Source organism: Helobdella robusta, assembly GCF_000326865.2.
Source record: "Helobdella robusta unplaced genomic scaffold HELROscaffold_5, whole genome shotgun sequence".
NCBI lineage: Eukaryota > Metazoa > Annelida > Clitellata > Rhynchobdellida > Glossiphoniidae > Helobdella > Helobdella robusta.
This window is the reverse complement of record NW_008705254.1, coordinates 3,253,020-3,275,676: the sequence shown is the minus strand read 5'-3', so window position 1 is coordinate 3,275,676 and position 22,657 is coordinate 3,253,020. Positions and strand designations below refer to the sequence as shown.

Here is a 22,657-nt window from a genome sequence, read left to right as displayed (position 1 = left end):
AATTGTAATGGTGATAACGGTAAGAATGTAAAAATGAAATTGACGATGACTGTGAATATGGGAACGATATACGAATAATGTGATGAGGATGATGATGAAGATGATGAGGATGATGATGAAGATGATGAGGATGATGATGAAGATGATGAGGATGATGATGAAGATGCTGAACGATACGATAGATGAAACTGATGATAAATTTTGTTTTGAGCTCAACGAGGCGTTAAGCATCATAATCCGATTTTTCCAATTAGTTAAAAATTAAATGACGCCACGATCAATGTTTTCCAGATTGAGGTCAATACATTGATCATCATAGCAACCATCGTCATCATCATCATCATCAGCCATCATCAACAACATCATCATCATCGTCATCAACAACATCAACAGCACCATCGTTATCATTATCATCATCATCGTCATCGTCATCACAACAATATCATCATCATTAGTACTATCCTAATCATCATTAACATCATCATCGTCCTCATCGTCGTCATAATAGTACCTTCATCATTGTGATTTCTATTTCATTATTGCATATGTATTTGTACGCTGAGTGTGGTTGGCATGGCAGCTAACAAATCCGACCATTGCAAACCACAATACTATTATTAATAATTAACTTATTATTAATAAAAAACCTTCCAAGACATCTGGCAAAAGAGTTTGCGCAGTTTTGAAACATCCTATAAAAAATTTTTTATCTCATTAACATTAATATGCCTAAAAATAACTTTGCAATTCTCTGATCACAAACATTTTTGTGATCCATCTATAAATAATTTATTTATTCAACTGAAAGTTTATTTTTTCATCTTTCCGGCGTTCTATTTATTGCTCAATCCGCTAAATGCTTCGGAGCAATGCTCCTCTGGTCTGTTGATTTATTGGACAACTTTCTTGAAAATTCTCAAAACAACATTTGAGTGCGTCTAATCGAACGTTCGTAAATAATGACTCTTTAGTCAAATAATATTCAGTAACTATTTACTTAACGTGAATCTAAATGAAATAATCAAAGGTTATAAGCGGCTTTAAACATTTGAGTTTTTAGTAAAATAGTTTCACAACTATTTTGATGTCATCTTAATATTTAATCTTAATTTGATAGTTTTCAAACACTTTCAATGTTTTTTTTTATAATTCCAGCATACTAAATTTTATAATTTTTCGCGTCTTTCAGAATCTCATCGATCATGCATGTGAAATTCACGAGGCCTGCTCTCCATTGCATTACGCGCATCATACATCATGCTATCAAGCATTTTTTTTTTTGTAGCTACACCAGAGGACAAGATAATTAGTCCCAGTCTTGAGATATTTTCTAAAAATAACCTACAAGACAATCTTCAAATAATCATATTTTCGTGAATTTCATTTTTGTGATTTTATGTCATGTTTTGAAACAAATAGCTCGTTCATCAATTTTGTTAGTTTTATTATCGCCACAAACAATTAATTCAGAAAATATAAACCAGTTCAGTTCACTGAACTTTGGAAGAGTGTAATTGACCTTTATTGACCTCTATTGCAGTTACAGTGAAAATCCCCTACCAGTAAATGGGAAATTTTTTGTAAAAATAACAAAAACATTGAATGATTAACTGAGTTGTAGCAAATCTTTAAAATGTAGGTATTGATGTATTTTCAAAATGATTAAAATTCCGACACGTTGTCAAAACGTAAAAGTCAAAAACTACTGTTACTGCTTTTTGACAGTTGTTTTATTTAATCATTCAATTTGAATGTTTCGACTGGTTAAGCGATGTCATATAAACATTTTAAAATGTTTTGCTTTGTCTTAAAACTGATTGAAAATAAAGTTTAGCGTCAGCTAAAAAAATCGTGATTAAAATTTTTAGTAATTTTCTAAGATCAAAAAATTAAAATCAACAGCTATAAAACTAAATTTAATGCAGCTACAAGACATCGGTTGACATTTCTGAAATTGTCTCATACGTAGGCTGATATATATGTAAGGAAATATATATGAAACCTCCACTAATTAATTTTTTAATAATTTCTAAATTCTCTGATTTTGTTATCAACATATAAATTTTATTGTGTCAGATCATAAGAGCTGTGCCTGCTCGCTAACTTAAAGTAGAAGATATATATATCTTTATTTTTTAGCATTAATTTCAGCAGGAGCTGTCTGTATTTAAATAATATATAGCTCACCTTGTTTATGCATTAACGTGCGAGCGTTTTAGCATGTCTTTAGAATAAATTCTTCCTTTTTCTATCGCCTACATATCCATGCATTGTCATAAATTTCATTATTTTTGGATTTGGTAATTCAGAAATAGCATGTATCCGTTCTTCCACTGTTTATAAGTTCTTGGTACAGTTTGAAGCACCTTATAACAACATCCTTTAATATATGTTTTAACATCTATAATATTTTCAACAACGTATAAATAAATAAATAATGTCTGTGTGGTCTATAAAGCATGTTATGTCATAAAAAGCAAAGGAATGCCAGCTGATAAATAAGCAGAACATGTTGGATAACACTTGCAAGAAGTAACACTAAATCTAAATAAGTGACGCTAAATAATGTTATTCTCCACATATTTTTTCTTCTTTGATTTTTCTTGTGGAAGTTTTGTTTGTGTTGAAACAATGAATTACTTTATTTATTTTTTTCAAAACTCGAGTAAAATAATTATGAATGTAACGTTGAACATGCGATTTATAAAAAAAAATTAAGAAAGAAAACACTAATATAAAAATTACTATTGAAACAAAATAATTTGAAATATAATACGAAGAGGAGACAGAAAACAAAGATCGAATTGTTTGCAATTCAAAAACAAACCAAATGTAATGTCGTTGTGTCTTTTCACTCCACTGCTGCTGCTGATGTTATTGTGCAACGTTGCATCGTAGCTACCAACGTTACTGTTCATCCTGTTGCTTTCAGCACCAGCGATTACATCCCATTTTTTGTGCGTATTAGTGTTTTTGTTCGTGTAATTGTCGGTAATTTTGCTGGTGATAATATTATTGTTGAGGATGAGTTCGTTGCGATTTTTTTCGTTGTTTCGGTGGAGGTGGTTGTTCTTCGATGAATCATCTGCCGGGCTAACTCTTGAAATGTTTGTTGGCACTAACGACTGGTGAACTAAGTATGAAGATGATGAAGACGATTGTGAAGATGATGATGACGAAGAAGATGAAGGTGGTAACAACGTTGGTGATATGAAGCGGTAGGAAGCGGCAAATCCTTGGAATTGTTTGCGGAAGTCTGATATAAACTCTACGGCCATCTTACTCCCTGAAGAAGTTACTTCGTGGAAGTGGCTGCTGTTGCAGAATTGAGTTATCACAGGTGATGCTGGTTCAAAACCATCTTTTATGATTATTCGGTCGGGGTTGTTTTCGCAACTGGAAAATTATTTATATATTAAAACATATTATAAAAAATATTCTTTTATTAATTTCAACATTTTTGCAGCGTAAAACGTCAGCACTAGTGTATTGCAATTTGATGTTTAGATCACATTTTTTAGTTTCAAAACGGAAAATAAATGCTAAAAATTTGTATAATCATAGTTATTTATATAGTTAATTTTTCAATTTTAACTGCTTCAAAACAGAGTATTCACTCCACTTCTAATGAGGTCTGCCTATTTGAATTTATCTCAAGTTTGTAGTTTCTACTTATAAAATATAAGTGGTTTTCAACATTAAAACTATCAATGAGTTTAGCGAATAGAAAAATGAATATAAAAAAAAAATACAATTGAAACATGTGGAGGAATCGTTTGTAACATAAACTTGTTTATCTTAATGGTTCACTTGTTTCGATCCACAAATATGTTTACCAATGAATCATATTTTTTCTAGGTTTATAGAGATTTGAGTTACCACCAATACTGCAAAATAAGTGTCTACAAATGTTCAATAATGAATGCTATTGACAGAAATAAATTTGTTTACAGAATCGTCGTTAGGTTTGGCAGATCTTATAGAAAGCAATCAAGCAATACAAACATTTAATTCACAGAACGATGCTCAGCCAGCAAGGCAAGCAGATGCTGACACGATCATGATTGATTGATTCCTCTTTTATTATTCCGTCGCATTTCAACAACTATTATCATAAAAAAGTAAACCTAATTCAAAACTATCAAAAATAACTTTACGGGTATTTAGAGTCGCATAAGAAAGTCAGTACAATAACATTTAAGTACCTCACATACTATTGCTACGACTTCATCCAAATTTGATCTGTTTCATGTTATAAACCAAGATTGACTTCAACGCACGCACTGTTAGATTTCTACCTGATATAACGTAGTTTTTAAAAAGAATTCAGTTGTTTTAAAGCCACAAAGCCAAGTTAAGTTATGATTTGCTATGAACCCATGTTTGAAAAACCAAGTTTATAAAAATTTAAAAAGCGCGGTGAGTCCCTAACATAAGGTGTCTATGAGTATTAGCTATATATCTGGCTGTACACACAAACATTTGAAACATCACAATATTTATTGCCATCTGCAGTTTTTTTGAGGAATTAGAAGAATTGCTCTTTCTCTTGATGCGACTGACGTGTTGAAAGTAATTAAGCTCTATGATGTGAAATAGTTGTTGTTTTTTAGAAGGTTAACTTTTATATGTGTTTTTAACAATTAAATGAATTAGCATGCACGAGTTTGCACATGCTCCCAAATAAAATAGAACGAAATGATCTTTTGAAAGATGTATATAAATTTGTGTTCTCAGAGATTTGTTGTTTTGAAAAAAAAATTCTTATCTCCTGACAACAATCGTTAGAAAATAAGTTTCGTGTTCATTGATGTTTTGTTTTTAAAAACAATTGAGAGGCTTTATAATATAATAAAATGATGTTTTTAAACGTTTGAAAACAATTGTGAAATTGTTTAAGAAACAGAAATAAAAGAATCATCTGATTATACAAATTCTTCAGAACGTTAAAACAGTTATTTTGAATGTCAATGAAAATAAAAAAAAACATTTTATTTTTCATTGTCTGTAACGTTCAATAAATCAGTTCAATGCCTGAAATGACCGCCAGCTAAATTGTTGATGTTGAGCTTAGCGGAAAAAATTTACAAGTACCATCGTTCCGGCAAATTTATGTCTTCTACTTAAAACTACTAATCCTGAGGAGAAAAAACTGGGTGAACATTTTAAAGAAGTTTTACTGTTTCTTATTCAAATTTGCGTGTACCTTCACAATTGCACTACACACGCACTGACGTTGGTTACGTTGAAATTTCAAAAAGAGAAACAAGGTCATTGCGTCGTAAATTTATCAGAGACAATTTCAAGTCTGTTTGAAATAACTTTTTTTTTAGAAAATTCGAAGGAAATCGTTTTGGTAAATGTTGAAAATAAAATTAATTTATGACAAAATTAAAATCTATAACATACGATAAATGCATTTAAAATCTTTCAATTTATTTTTCGACAGGTGATAGAAAAATCTTTTTCAATTATTTGATAACTAGTGTTGTTCTGCCGACGCTGAGTTAAAAATCATGTCATTGGTTTCAGTTATCAGCTTATATTATGCAATTAAACTCTTTTCATAAAAAATACCTAAAAACTATTCTTCCTAAATGTATTTGATTAATGTAGCATATTGTTTTACAGAAAACCGTTGAAACATAATACACTTGCTTACATCATATAGTTTTTTCTAACGTTGTTTACATACAAAACATTTCAATATCGTTTAAAAATTTTGTCGTGCTTGTACTATTCCTTATTTGCCATATTGTTACTGCGGTGCAAAAAGATTTTAATGAAACAAAAACATGAAAAACTAAAAGAGCCAAACTAGTTAGATGAAAAACAAAGACAGGATAAAATGTAATCCTTTCAAATTGTCAATGCTTGTTAAAATTAGGCTCCGTTTAAATTAACGTGTCTGCGTCAAATGATTCACGGAATAAAAACTACACATACATCTACCTGAACAACATTTTTATACATGGGTAGAGCACCAACCAATTATTTGTGGATCTGTGTTTGTTTGTTTGTTTGTTTGATTCTTTGTGCGTGATTGTATGTGTGTATGTGTGCCTATGTGGGTGTGGCATGTGTATGTATTGTAAGATCTGTATGTTGTTTAATAGTTTTATTTTTTGACAGGCATCGTCCATTTTTTAACGACGTTTAAATACTGTGCTTTCATATCATCGGCTTGATTCCAGTCACAAATTAATAGGAATTTAATGCGTGTATTGCCAAATATGACGCATGTTATAGCATGAGAGTAATGTAGTTTTAGCTACAATCATCTAATAATAGTGAAATAACAAAACAGAATGGCTTAAAGTTGTGAAGAATTTGTTTTTTGAATTTTTAATTTGTTTCCATTTGAAAAAAATCCATGTTTCTACATATCTCACCAATTCACTACCATGACAGACTAATATATTATTAATTAGAAATAAAATAATTACATCGCCAGATGGCATTAAGGGATACTTCCGCGCTGGCGTCTGACCGTGTGATGTTATTCTTTCTTCAATTTTGAATTTGAACAATAGGGCGGAGTATAATTACGTAAGAAGGAAGGCTGCAGAATTTAAATCAAACCACGAAGAGTTTGAGAGTTTGATAGGTTCGCATCATTACAATCATCCTTATCATCATTTAACTTTATCTTCGCCAAAATCATTTTCGTATTCATCATTGCTGACAAATTTCATTTCATTTCATCAAAATGCTGACCAATTAGCAAATTTTTTAAAATTCTCAGTTTTTATAAGATTACCATTGAATTCAAAATATCAAAAAAATGTTTCTCGTACTCATTACGTTTGTACAGGGAAATGTTTCATCAACTACCATAACTTGAGAGTATTAAACACACCAAACTAAATTTCAGCTGTAACTGTTCCATCTCGTCGACTGGTCATTTAAAGAATAGTATAAAATTAAAAAAAGCCATAACAAAAAAATTGAATTTTGTTGATATTCTACATTTTATATATTATAAATTAACATATTCTTTAACAATGTTTTATATTATAATCAAGATACAAAATTAACTGTGTCTTTTGTTCATATTTTTTTCTAAAATAAAACTTGAAAAAATTTCTGTCATTCGAAATGAAAAAATTGTTCACGATACATCGTTGAGAGTAGAAAGAGAAAGCTGTATGAATAATGTCCTCATACGATGACCAGACGATGCGCAACTCAGTTATTCATATCGTAGCATTAGAAAACATCCATGCTTTGAAATTTGGAATCTCGGGAGATTATCAGTTATCATGTCAGGGCCATTTATTATGCTCCTCAAACAACAACTCCTACATGTATAACGTTAAATACAACCTGAATGAAATAGCAAAATTGAACCAAAAACAAGAAAAACAATAACAAAAGACTTTCCAAAAGGGTTTAGACTGATATTCCAATTTCAAATTTAAAAACTTTTTCGTTGTTTGAAAAGATATCCAATCAAAATATTAACAACATTTTTTATGAACAAGTATTTTTAAAATATTTCAAAAAATAGATAACGTAGTCTGCAGAGCTAGTTCAAAAATGACAATAACTTGAGCACCCATTCTAACAACATCAACAACTAAAACAAAACAACATCAAAACTTACAACACCAACAACAGGCATAACAACACCGTCATCATAAATAACTTTAAAAACAACAGAAATAGTCTAAACCTCACACACCTACAACAACAAAAACAACCACACCTACAGCAACAACGACGACGACAACAACTCCTACAACTCCAGCAGCAACAACAACAACACAGTAAGCTGACGACAGTACGATATTAACCTTGTTAACGATATTATTATTATTATATAATAACGTTATATATCGTTATTATTATTATTATAATATATTAACGATATTAACAACAACTCCTACAACCCAAGCAGCAACAACAACAACACAGTAAGCTGACGACAGTACGATATTAACCTTGTTAAATTTGAAACATAAAAATCAAAGACCTACAGAGAGTCGACAGATCCATCACAGATTGAAAAAACTCACAAAAATAAATTTGCTTCCAAGTATATTTCTTCTTTTTCTCCTACAAAAATACTTTTTGTTGTATTTTCTCAAATATGTCTATATCATTCTATATATTAAAGACTGTCTTGTTGCGCTTGTATGAGTAATCTTGGTGATATCGCGTTTTAGAATATAAAAACTTTTTAATTATCCTTATGTACGAATTATCAGATAATGATATGTGTGGCTAAATTGACAAATTTTCGTGTGTTTAACTTTTCATGTGTCTACATGCATGCGTCTACATGTGTAGACTGATGACTGCAAATATGGAAGAGGATGTGTTTGTTGTTAGATTGTGTGAGCATTCTTCAACTTAGTTTCGCTTTTAGTTTTTTTTCCATTTGCCTATACAATCACCTGGTAGTTTTGCACATTTCAATGATTTTCATAATTTATGATAGGAGATAATTTTAAATTCAGACAGGTGCATAAAACCAAGGCAACAGTTTTATTATTTAAATGTTTCAATCTAAAAATTTATTAATTGAGACATTTTGGAAAATTGATTTAAGAGAGATAAATTATTTTTAAATTAAATTAATATAAAAATTTAATAATTTAATATAAAATTATGTTAACACAAATCAAATATGATAAAAAACTTCAAATACTTTTTATGCGACACGTATGATCCTGATCCAGATTAAATAAAAAAACAATTAAAAATTGTTGAAACGTCAAATGAATGAGTCATTCCTTTTTAGCAGATATTGCTTCTCACACAAAACTTTATTTGCTAAGTAGGAAATTCGGCGATCAAAAAAAACTACCAATGCGATTTATTATTTTATTGATGTGCAGTGCATATCAATTACTTCAAAATCACTGAATCACTACAATAATCCCCACAATAGGTTAAACATTACGTTACGTACCGTACATACACAGATCACAATATACTGTCAATGATGTCATCACTTTCATCCCCATCAAACTTTTTTCAAATCATCCCCAACATCAGCTTACAGACTGTTCTGTTTAAACTGGTTATATAAAAGGTGAAAAATGTGAATTTATTTTTTAACGAAACTCCAGTAAACAAAATAATATATTTTAGAAAAAATTTAATTACTCATCTGAAGAGTTGCCGATTTATTACCATGCGTAGATAAAAAGTTAGTTAAAACTTCAAAAACAGATTAAGAAATCCATTAATTTGAAGTCTTCCTAATTGACGCAAATAAATTAAACCAATGAAGAGAAGCGTTTTTAGTTAACGTTTAAGATTTTTCAATTTACAGCATGAAATGTCAAACGCTGGTAAATAACTAACAAGAAACGGTTGGACAAATATGAAAAAAAATTCCTTGTGTCCTTTCGTTAAGACGAAATTAAAAAAAAATTCAACCAGAAAGTAAAACTTTAACCTGGTTTCATAAACACATTTAAAAATTGAAAAAATACAGGAAGAAGGTATAATAGGGTTAGTTAATGCGCGACTGCTCATGCATAAACTGTACGTCGATCCATCACATTCTCGCTTCATACATCGTCCGATCCATCAACCAAGCAATTGAGAGTCCAACACTTTAAAACAGCCTGCCCTCTCAACATTTTAACATCCATCTATCTAATATCCTTTTAACATTTTGTAGGAGCCATCCATTCAGAAAGCAGATGTTTCATTCGAGGGAAATTTATCTACCTACATAGCATGGTGGTAGGTTGTATTGTCCCTTTTAATTTCAATATGAAAAAAAACTCACCGGATTATTTATTTTTTATTCATACTTAATTGTTTAGTTTAATAATGAATACGCTTTACTAACAAATGAATTGCTCTTATCAATTTTATTTGGAAACTTTTCTTATAAGTTTCTGTCACTCAGTACAAGCATGAGTGCGTTGGTTCGAGTTATTGAATTGGTGTAAATTGTAAATTTATGATACGGATTCATTGCTATAAGTTAGTTGTTGCTGATGGGATGGGGGGCTGTATGTATAAATTGTATATATATTTAAATAATTTTTAAATCTTTTAAATTTTTCAAAAATGTTAGTTTAGATGATAAATAACTAAATATAACAATACGACAAAATCATTTTGTTTGATTTAAAAAGTAATTTCTGAAAATTTTTCGAAGAAAAAAATTCGTAATGTTTGTATGCATCACAAACAAGGATGTGAATATCCAAGAGATGTAATTGAAAATAATTTTTACTTGTCAAAACTCACCTAAAATTTTCACAAAATTTGCTCCTGCGAAGCTCAAAAATGGCAAGATAGTTTTGTGTTTGAAAAATTGTAATATTATCCAGAAAGCATTTGAAATATTCACAAATGATCAATGCTAATAACTTTGAAACAAATGTAGGCTATTCATCCATTCATAGTGCCTCTGAAAAGGCTTCAATATTTTTTAGTATTTCAAGTTTTTTGTCTGTATGAGTAAAAATTGAAAAAATAAAATTGAAAAAATGCCGAAATATAAAGCCAGAATGTTTCAAAACTTTAAATTCTTCATGTCGTTGTTAAAAATTTCGCTGCTCGTAAAGTAGAAAACATGACTCTTTCAAACGGGCGATAAATTACGTAGACCTGCAGCTGATGCATGTTGACAAATTATTGTTACGCTACTTTTTCCCATCTTTTGTTGTTTTTTCGTTTTTAATACCTTTTTAAATTTGTTGCAAAATTTTATTCTTTATTATTTTTAATCTTTCTAGCTTTATCATCATCCTTATCATAATCATCATCATCATCATCATTACCACTGTCGTCACCATCATTATCTCTATCATCATCATCATCATCATCATTATTATTATTATTATCATTATCATTGTCAACTAGCATCACCACTTATATCACCACTCATATCATCATCATCACCATCATCATTATCATCATCATTTTCATTTGATTGCTAGATTATCACAAACTATAAAATTCTAATTGTCATAATTGCCAAAAAAGTTAAGGTCATTACAACAGGAATTAGCCGTATCATAGTTTGAGATTTAAATTATCAGCATCATCATCCTAGCCATCGTATCATAGTTTGAGATTTAAAATATCAGCATCATCATTCTAGCCATCATCAGCAACGTCGAAGTCGTCTTCATCATCGTCATCATTTAAATTCCTCAATAGTTTCTTAGATGCCCATTAGAGCAGATGAAAGAATGATTACCTAACAAGCAGTCAATCAAGCAGACAGACTGTATAGATAAAAAGAAAGAGACAGAGACAAGAAAACACAGAAATAACAAAAACAGGCATAGACAGACACAATCAAATACATACAAACACGGAGACGAAAATACTATAAAACTAACAAGCAAACAAACAAAATATGTAGACGAACAAGCAGAATTTCATGACATAATAATGTTTAAGTCATGTCCCCTTAGCCGTTACATAATAGTAAATTTGTTATATTTTGTATCTCTTACATTTTTAACTCTAGCATTCAGTTTATAAAGTTTTAATATCTTGATCGCCATAAAAATTTCGATTCATCTTATTTGATCATACTTTTTGCTTACAAACATTCAAAGAACAATATGCATTTAGCAGCATTGATCTGTCTTTAATATGAAAAATTTTTAATAACGGCACCTTGAACGATTCGTCTTCAACTTACCAACTCCATTGGTAACTACTAGCAACTGTTGTAAAACTCTTAAATCGCTCACACATTTTTTTATTTTCATATACTCATCGTATGATTTAATTCTTTATCTTCAATTAATTTTATTTATTTAGAATGAATGTAAGTGTATGTATGATGACGAGCCAATCAATAATCCGATAATTAGGTTCGCTTGCAGCCAGCCATGTATGGTCGGCCAACCGGTCATTGAACGATTCCAGTTCCGTAATCATTTGTTTATATTTTCAAATCAATACACGAAGGATAAAGTTGAACTTGTTATATTGAACTTTATTTTGCAAAATTCTTCTACTGTGTTTTTGTTACCAACGTTTACACATATACACACCACACAAACACACACACACACACCACACACACACCACACACACACACCAAAAGCACACAGACACATAATTTATTCATTTATAAAGCCCCGTAAATCTATGGACACAAGTTGCATCGAATTAAAAATTATTAACAATGTCTTATGAAAAGTTGAAACGGACAACAGGCAACATATATACACAAATTATAAATTATGTCCATAATTTAATACTGGGTTTTCTTAAATTTGTATGCAAGCAAGCTCGTCATCTTTCAATTGATCTTTATCAAAGTAGATAATGGCCGATGAATTTCAGTGAAGTCAGCACACAAGCAACGTTGCGAAATCAGAAATAAAATATTAGTAGTTCAATTAAGGAAAAAATTCTTCTAAAAATTAAATATGCTATAAGTAGTTATTTAATAGTTAAATAGTTATTTTTAAGCTGGATTATTTCATTTTGTATCTGAAGCACAAAAATTTAATTAAATAATTTAATTTGTTCATTCCATTTAAACATGTTCATTCTTTTTTTATATATACACAACATTTCAATAGCTATTATTTTTCAAAACAAATACACGAGCTTGTAAAAAATTTTCAACAAATTTTGTTTATTAAATTTAAATAATTAACTTTGCTTTGGCGATACGAAAAGTTTTACATAATTTTCATCTAATAATTTCAATTATAGATACATCTATTGTTTAATGTTCTTAGTATTTATTTCCAAAACTCAAAATGTTTGTGAGAATGAAAGTTCAGCAGCTGTGAAGGAGTTCACACACGCACTGGGACCTACATTGTTTAAAACCTTGACACAAACCACAGAAAATACGTTATACGGAATGGTTATAGGAATAATTTTGTTTATACACCATAAGTGCGTGCCAGTGAATAACATTGTGGAAGATAGTAGGAACAAAAATATGACTAAGTTCATATATACATACATATGTGGGTATGCCCATACATACATAAATACATACATACATATATACATACATGCATGCATACATACATACATACATATAAACAAATCAAAGTATTAATCCATTTGTTACTTGATGTTTGACGGTTCAGTGTCACTCATCATGTTTTGGTTTTAACATACATACATACATACATACATACATACATACATACATAATATACATACATACAAACAAACAAACATACATACATACATACATACATACATACATACATACACACATACATATGTATGTTTGTATTACAAACAAACATACATATATAATCATACATAAATACATTCGTACGTTGAATATAACTTAATGCTGCGGCACATTTCATTGCCCAGTCAAACATTTGCCGACCAAATGCATTATTCACAAAGTATTAATGCTTCGAGTTCTGCCGGCTTGATGGTAAGTTGTTGGTTATGATGGTGACTACCATTGTGATGATGGTGACCACCATGGTGATGATGATGACCACCATTATGATGATGATGACCACCATTATGATGATGATGACCACCATTATGATGATGATAATAAAGAAAGTGACGACGATGATTATTATTGGAAAGATGATTAGAAAAACGATGATGACACTGACGATTAGTGTGATAACAATGATAATAATGACGAGAATGATAATAATGTAATTAATAGTAATTAGATTTAATGTTAACCATGACCATTTTATAATCATAATTTCCATGTTTTGTTGAAAATATTTGTACTGATGATCAGTGGCCGATCTAGAAAACTCTGATGGGTGGGCAAAATTTTGAAAATGCCTTAAATTTTGTCGGGAGAGCCAAGAAACTTAAACAGTTTCGAAAATTCATGGTAGTGTGGCAACAATTCGACTGACGACCCTTTTTTAATCACAACATTTTTTGACAGAATTTATACATAAAATGCTGCTTTATCTGCAAAAAACCTGAGTTTTACTGACGTGGCCCCAGATCTGCCACCGATGGCAATAATAAAAGTCATAATATGCGACTGAGGCGCATTATCATTATTACAACAAACACACGGTGCATAAATACACGTGGATCAACGCATCACACTTTTGCATGTGCTAGGCGGGGATTTTTTTGCATTTGAACCCGGACACTGCATCAACGATGCCAGGCACCTCAGCCATTACACCATCGCGCCGAATGAAAAGATATTTCCGGTGGCACGTGAGTGTGATGTGGTGGTTGACGTGCCTGGAAATGCTTTTGCAGTGTGTTGTCGGATGCATGAATCCATGCTTATTTAAAAGCACTGTGGGGTTGTTGTTGTAGTGGATTCATGTAAAAATTATTTGAAAAAGGATTGATAGAATATGTTGAAAATATCTGTAAGGATGATTAAAATTAAGGTTGATGACTGAAATTTTAAAACACTGATGATGATAACGACATTTCGTACATGTCAGAGATTCAAAATGATAACATTAATGACTGAAGAAAATAATGATTACTAAACTTTAGAGACCCAGAAGTCGTTAATGATGGGGGTGATAGCCTTTGTATGGACGATAATAATCGTTAAGCGAATGGCAATGTTAATGAAATCATAATATTTGCATATCTGGCACATCTATACAAAATATTTTATTTAATTTCAATTTGAAATTTGTATTTGAAAATTTTTAATATTATTATCTAAATATTTATGCTCTTTCATCTGTCTTTCAATTTTATGTAATGTACGATGTGTAATATTGTCAAAAGTGTCAATTAATTTCAATGAAAACAACATTATAAAAATAGTGGAATATATTAAATCGAATCGTATCAAATCGTATCTTATCCAAGATTTGCAGGGCGTTTTTGTGGGCAGCAAACTTTCTTGACTCCGAGTTGCTGAACAAGTGGTCTTTAAGATGCTTCTTTTCGCACTCCTCACTAATCTTAATGTTTGACGGATAGGTCTTTCCGAATTCTTGCAAAAGAAACTGAAATCCAACATACACACAATGTATAGTACCAAATACCAAAACTAAATACTGAATTAAATCAAATAGAGAAGCACATACAGACACATATTTATAAACACACGCGCACATATACACACACATATATAAACACACACGCACACCTATACACACACATGCACAGTTCACACACACACGCATATGATATATAGACACACAACTTCTTGTAACATGCAAATTAATTTCTCTCACGTCCTTACCTTTTATCAACGTCGATCGACTTTGATAAAATTGATAAAACAAACATGCTAATACACTATATATATATATATATATATATATATATATATATATCTGTATGTATGTGTATTTGGGTGTGTGTTTGTATGTGTTTGTTTGCGTGTTTGTGTGTGTGTGTGTGTGGTGTGTGTGGGTGTGTGTGTGTGTCTGGGTGGATGGGTCTACTTTATTTATTCATATACACACCTACGATGTTTATAAAATAATTTATATTTTCAACCAAATTTTGCAGCTTGAAAATCTATGAATGAAATTCAAACAAAAAACAGTTTTCCACCATTTTTTTCTAGTCAAAAAACGAAAATTAAAAGAAATTTTCCTTTCCCCACGATCTAAAAATATTCAATTTTCTGTCAGAATTAAAATTTGAAGGTGTTCTGTTTTTATTACGTAACAAATAATTAAATGAATAATATTAAAAAAGTTGTCTTCACGATTCTATAATTTATTGAATTTTTTTTATTCTTTTTCTTCTTGATTAAATTTTGTTACCTTTCAAAGCAGTAGCTTATAAATGAAATTAACTGCATTCCTTAAACTGCACACCTACCTTATCATTAACACAGTTAAAAATGTTGATAAGGTAAACTGTAGTCATCTGAAATTATCATCGTCTTGGTCAACTGATATTATCTAATACATACCAAAATATCCATTTTTGTAAATAATTTGGTTTTAATTAGGTATAATAAATAAAATTCAGTACAGTAAGTAGATGTGTTATTTAATCTATAAATTGTGTTATAAAATATATTTTATTTGCTGTTATTTTTTTGTTTTTATATGGTTCCAAACAAAATACGGTCTCACGTTTTTTTGAAAGATGCTAAAACTACTAACATGCAAGTCGTAAATGGATTGCATTCAAGACTGGACATTTGTATGGTAAACGCAGAGAAGTATCAACGTCATTGGAAAACTGAAGAGTGTTTCAACTCTTCATAAATGCGATCTACCATGCCACATTTTTCATTTCAAATGTCATTGAATTAATGACAAAATTTTTGTAACTCAAATTTATATTACGTACTATATGACTTAACAAAAAATGGCATATAATACTTTTTATTTGGTTATGTTATAGATTAGGTTTAGGGTTGTGTTATAGTGCATTTGTTGTAGGTCATTAGAGAATAAGCAGAACTTTGAACGCTGCTTTTGAAGTGACTTGTTAATAGTGGTTCAGGAATTTCAGGGTTTAAAGTCTGTTTGCGCGTTCCTGTTTGAATTTATGGATCTGCCCGTTCGTTAGGCTCTCAGATTTAATTGAATTTTTTAAATTATTCTTATCGATAATATTATTTGTGAAATTTAATGTTAATTTTGCAAACATGCTTAAAAGGTATTTTCAGTATTATTGTTTTTTTGTTTATAAAAATATCATTATTTGGCTTCGGTTATGTTTTTAGTTTCCACAAAAGTTAAAGATATCAGTTGAAGTAAATAGTTATTCATGTTTAGTTTCAGTTTTTCGTTACTATAGATGGTTTTAAAATAAAAAAGTTGCGCCTTTATGTTTGTGTGCAATAATTTTTTTAAAACCTGGGTATTATGAGTCTGGAGTAATACAATGTTGGCAAAAGAACGGTTCACTCAAATGTCCACCAAAGATATGAACTGTATAAGTTGTTGTTCTCCAAGTGTTGTGATATAATTTTTGTTGTTGTTTCTTTCAACGCACTGCAAGAGTAACTCTGCCGTTGGATAACTTTTATTTTATTGCATACGTTACTGTGGTTCATCTGAGTATGAAGTCTGCTGTACATGATACATTCCCACGTTGGCGCGTGCAACGGTTTTATTATTTTAATTATAGTAGTCTCAATCACATTTCTTGTCTAGGGGGGAATTTGTGTTTTTATAAAACTTTGTTTTGCTGAACCATATATTTGTTTGGGTTCATTAAATTTCAGTTGTTTCTAAAAAAAAAGTAAAAAATAGAATTTGAATTTGACATTCTGAATCTGATGTTTAACAATTTTTCATTATTCAGCCTAAAGCGTATCCTGGATCCAACAAATTTTATTTGCTGGCTAGTTAAAGATTAGTTTGTTAATGCTGAGCGAAGTTGAAATGAAGTAGATGAATTCAATTTTTTTATTTTCGAGTTAATGACTTTTTCATTTTTTTTCAAAAATTCTTAAACAAAGTAGAAAATTGCGATTGCTTTTTTGAGAACATTGCCACGTAGAGTGGTCTTTAATTGTTTGAAAACTCAATTGAAAAACTTTCTGAAGAACTTAATTTTTTCAATGTGCTAAGTGCTTCACACACAACTATATAAATATACACGATCAGAGAATTTAAATAGATATAACATATACTTATGTATTAAATAGAAACGTTTAGAAAGTGTAGCCAGGGCGTGTTTTGAAGATAAAGACTTCTACCAAAAATATTTTGTTGAAGTTTTTTTTAAATTTCAAACCTTTTTCGAAAACTTCTAAAATTTTCATTTCATAATGTAATTTAATGCAAGCAAATTAATAAGGTGGATGAACTGAAAAAGAGTTATTCACCATTTGCAAGGCTTTCAAGTCGGTCAAAGGAAAAAAGTTCAGCTCGCTTTTAAAGAGTAAATTTTGTTGGTGATGTATTAAATAGCAAAATAACGAAATGAAAATAATCATAGAATTTATTTGTAATTCATCATTCCAACAAAATGTTTTCCAGATAGGCTCCTAAGTCCTACACTTGGTTACTAATAACAAAAGCTCAAATTTTCATTTCAAAATGTACACTGCATAAAAATCAAATGGACAAATAGGTGGTTAAATAAACAACAAACAAATCAATAATTTGAAACTAAATGAAAACTTCTTATATTGCCTTTTCAATGGGCCATCATTAAACTCTTGTTTAATGTTTAGTCTCTAGTAACGAGGGGTGATATGGAATAAACGAACAATTCGTAATGGCTTTTGACGTGTGAAACAATGAAGCAACGCTCTTTTTGTATAATGATAATTGTATATGACTGCAGCCTGTGTTGTTGGGTTACATTAAAATGGTGAATGTTGTTTTGAGCGTATAAAAGCTATAAAAAGCGCCGTAAAATTCTAATTTTGTTTTTGACGGAAACTGTGTTAACGACCAATAAACGAAAGTTGTTGCACTTAAAGCACATGTGGATGAATATGTTTATACATTTGAAATGCATTAAATTATCATAATTTAACCATATATTGAATTAGTTACACAGAAATTTGACATTTTAAAAGAGAGTCTGTTATGACATAACTTGTCAAATTAATCCTTCATATAATGGCCATTCCTCTGTTATGCATTCGATATGCCACAAAAACAACAACAAATACATTAAACCAGGTATGTGTGCGTATGATAGCTGATCATTTTTATTCAAAACAAACCTCAAAAGCGTTGGCATATTCTGCTGAATTGCTTTAGACAAATTATTCTGTTTATTTCTTTTCTGATAAAACAATGAAAACAAAATTAATCATTTCATACACGCAAGTTCAGAGTTGATTGATAACATGCGATATTCAATTATCTCCATGAAGGCTTTTCATCGGTTTTCTGTGAAGCTCTCGTAAGCTGCCTGCGCTAAGAAGAAATTATTCTACTTCTACACGTGCTATCAGTCCATCAGTACAAAATAATCTTTACAAAGTTTTTGTAATATGCTTAAATCAAAATGATTATCAGTCATTTTACCATTTCTGGAAATATTTCAGTTAAATAAAAAAGTGCGCTAAAGATATTTCGGAAAAGTTGGCAAACATTTTATAAACCGAGCCATAGTTTTAAATAATCAAATATTCTAGCATGAATTGATGCGTAGTGAAAATTATGTGTAGAGAGAAGTTAACATACCCATAAACTTATAACTTATAACTCAGCGGCTCTTTTTTTGTCAAACGCTATGCAAATACAAATTGTTTTCCTCTTTCCAAAACTGGGTATCTGCGGCAGTGCAAGCAACAAATTAATTTGACACAATGTTTTTTAAACGTAAGACAACTGTGTTTTTTAAATGAAGAAAATACTTTTTACATGTTAATATTTTAATACTGCTTGAAGTTACTTATAAATAAAAGCAATCGACAAAAAATAATTACCATTTATTCTTCGGCAGCTACCCATCTCCTGCTTAGAAATTCATAAATATGGACATAGAGATTTTAATAATACAGAACGAACCTGCACAAATATTTATGCATGTATTAGACTAAACAATACCAAACCAAAATAAGAAGAAACGCAAAAATTCTTTAAAAACACATTTTCTAAAATAAACTAGCAAGACAACTCAGTGCATAGTGCTCATGAAACACGTGACCAAAAGCATGTCAATCATAAAAATCAGGCAACATTATTGAGTATGTTAAAAATTTGAAAATGACATTCAGAGAAGAACGACATCAATCATGGCAACTCTATTACAATCAGCTTGTACTAGCACGGCCTGCGTATCAATTTTTGTGGGGCACGTTCCTTCGCATATTTCAGTCTATCTTGTAAGCAAGGTTTCCTTATCTTGTACACATCAAAATGTTTAACGATGTTTTACAAGATTTTATAGTTTATAGAACAATGCTTCATATAGTTTCACGTAATTTACATCATCATCTTCGTTCAAATTGATTTTAAACCACTTTTACATTAAAGAGAAGTGTTTTTTATTCGTTTTACAATCATTTTACTTAAAATTAAACAAATAACGGCTAATTTTTATGGTTTGTCCTTAATTATATTTTATACTGAAAAATAAAATGTTTTCTATTGTCAAACACGTGCACTTTAAATAAAATTTCTGAAACTTGATCAGGATAAATTTTTTGATGTACAATGAATCAAAAAGCGTTGAAAACATCATTTTTTAATAAAATAATTGTTGAAGATTAAAAGTTACGGCGATAAATTACAAAAAAAGAACAAAAAAAAAACAGAACACCAACCTCCCTTCGATGTATTCAAGTTGAATGTTTTCAAAAATCAAGGCAACCTGTCGGTAGGTTGAAAAAAAATCAAATTTTCAAATTAAAAAAAACACACAGCAACTCATGAAAATTTGAAAAGTACCACTGAAGACTCAATCAGTGTCGGATCTAGCGAGCCGGGTTGGAGCCTGTGGCCAGCTTAATTCCGGCCACACTGACAAACATTTCGTTAATTGCCTAGTCCTCAGTCAAGCTTTCCAATATCAACATTTTAAAAATTTGGTCTAGATCCGTCACTGAACTCAACGCTCATCAATCACAAAAATCTTATCCTCAACAAAAGATTCAAACTGAATTCATCGAACCGCATAAAAAAATAACAACAGTAAGACAAAAACTACAGAAAAGCTGGCTGACAATGAACAAAGAACAACAACAAGAGCATAAACCCCAATAAGACATCAGAAACAAGAAGGAAAGCACTAAAGAATGCTTAACAAACATCGGCCTAACATCCGCTACACACGTGAATATTAAAGCTAACATAATTGTATCTGAGATTTATTAGTTGCTAACATAGAACGCGCACATGAATATATAAATAAACAAGACACAATCGCGCGAAACAACAAAAAATAAAGAACGTGACACAGACGTAAAAGGCATAAACATCTAAAAATTAATGCACGTATGCATGTAGACATAAAATAATAAGTGTGCTTGCATATTCGGAGCATGCAGGCGTGCCAGCCAGCCTGAGTTACATGAGTAATTTTTAACTTGTATCTCGTACATCTAATGTGCAGTACGTACGTAAGAATATCTTCCATACAATTGTTTCTATATTTTAAGCTAGACAAACGCTTATTGTGTTGTCGCATGTATCATGATTCGCATGCATCTCGTGAAAAAGTAAGTCACGTGAACAAATTAGCCGAGAAAATAACTTTAATTTTAATTTCATAATTCGGAAAAAATTAACTGTTTGAAATTTTTTAGTTTCAAGTTTAACTTTTAGCTAGACCAAAGCTACGGTTGGAGATCTCGAATTATAATTTTGCAATTTATTTGAGTGCAAATCATTCTGTTAATATGCATGGCTAAACAATTATTTGAACGTTTATTTGATTAAATATAATATAATGTCATTTTGAGTGTCGTATGCAAAAGTCTTTCGATCAATACCCCAGGTTTTTAAATTAAAACATGTCACAATCTTTATACACGTGTATGCATTAAGACAAGTACATAGTACAATAGTAAACTTAGTTCAACCGTTATAATAGTTTCTGCAATATTATTTTCCTGAATTTCAATAAAGATTGCCTATCAGTGTTAAATGGCAGTAAAACTGCATAAGAAGAAGAAGAAGAATTCAAATGATCATTCTTAATATGATACTTAAATGAATTGCGATAACTGACTAAGACTTTTAAATGCATTATAAATTTATCAGGAACCAACCTTTTCGTATGGTTTGGCATGAAAATAATATTTACAATTGGAGTTCGGTGGGTAGTTTTGGGGATACTTGGGGCTGAAGAACTGACCTCTTGACCTTCGTTCGCTGCTGAAGTCGTATGTACAACTGCTGCCCCACTGCAACGAGCTGCCAGTAGTCGTGAACTGACCTGTTTTTTTTATTTGTTTTACATCACGTTATTTTATGAACTCATTTACTGTAGGAAGATTGGTGTTAGTCAGCTAAAATGTTCTTTTTCGGCAGGTAACGCAAATTATAAGATCTAATTTGTGTGACAATAATGACTATTTGCACCTAAATGAATTTGAAATCAAATGACTTTCACAACCGCCATTACCAAGAGGTTCTAATTAAAAAAAACATTTTAGCATTTTTAAATTGTCATTGCTAACATAACGTCAACCATAAAAACGCATTCAAACCGGATGGCAACTAACTCTTATCAAGGAATCTAAAAGTGCCTTTGAAGCCAGTGTTGTTCATCTGGAGGTTGTCACTGCGGAACTCCAAGATGAGGAATGCTGACGACGAGTAGTGACGAGCACCAACCACACTCATGTTGCCGCAACGTTCGTACGACCACACGTCGCGTTCGTTTATGTGAGGCTGCTTCAAGTCGAGGAAGAATCGCAGAAAGTCGCTGCATTTGCTGCATGTGTCGGAAAATTTGAGGAAAATGTGGTTAATGTAAACGACAGTAAAGCTGGACGTGCTCATGTGGACGATGATACGATAATGTTAATGAAATGATGACGTTGATTTAATTATTTTAAAAATAATAAAACAAATCACTGCCCTAAAACTTTGTCAGCATGAAAACATTTTTAGCATCCATACAACAAAAAGTTTAAACAACTTGCATACAATTTTAAATTGTATGTATTTGTATGTAACAAAAATTGTATGTATTTGTATGTAACAAAAATTGTATGTATTCCATGAACGATTGAAGAAACAAACCTGCCATGGATAGGAAACTGTACATCAACCTCGTGGAAGTTCAACTCGACGATGTCATCTTTGTAGCCAATGAAGGTGTAGAGGATGCAGTTGATGAAGGAGGGGTAAGAGTTGGGGTGGTTGGGTGAGTTGAAGAACCCTTT

General features: G+C 30.8%; 1 protein-coding gene across 1 annotated transcript in view; it reads right to left on the bottom strand.

The window, feature by feature from the left end:
- Positions 1 to 21,658, bottom strand: part of HELRODRAFT_68144 (hypothetical protein) — a gene marked incomplete at both ends in the record, with an annotated part of 50,170 nt that extends 28,512 nt beyond the window's left edge. Inside the window, 3 exons of the mRNA XM_009026944.1 lie at positions 3,199 to 3,396; positions 20,084 to 20,136; positions 21,536 to 21,658. Coding sequence (XP_009025192.1) covers positions 3,199 to 3,396; positions 20,084 to 20,136; positions 21,536 to 21,658 — 374 coding nt within the window. The remainder of the gene's footprint in view (positions 1 to 3,198; positions 3,397 to 20,083; positions 20,137 to 21,535) is intronic.
- Between the last annotated feature and the right edge of the window lie 999 nt (positions 21,659 to 22,657).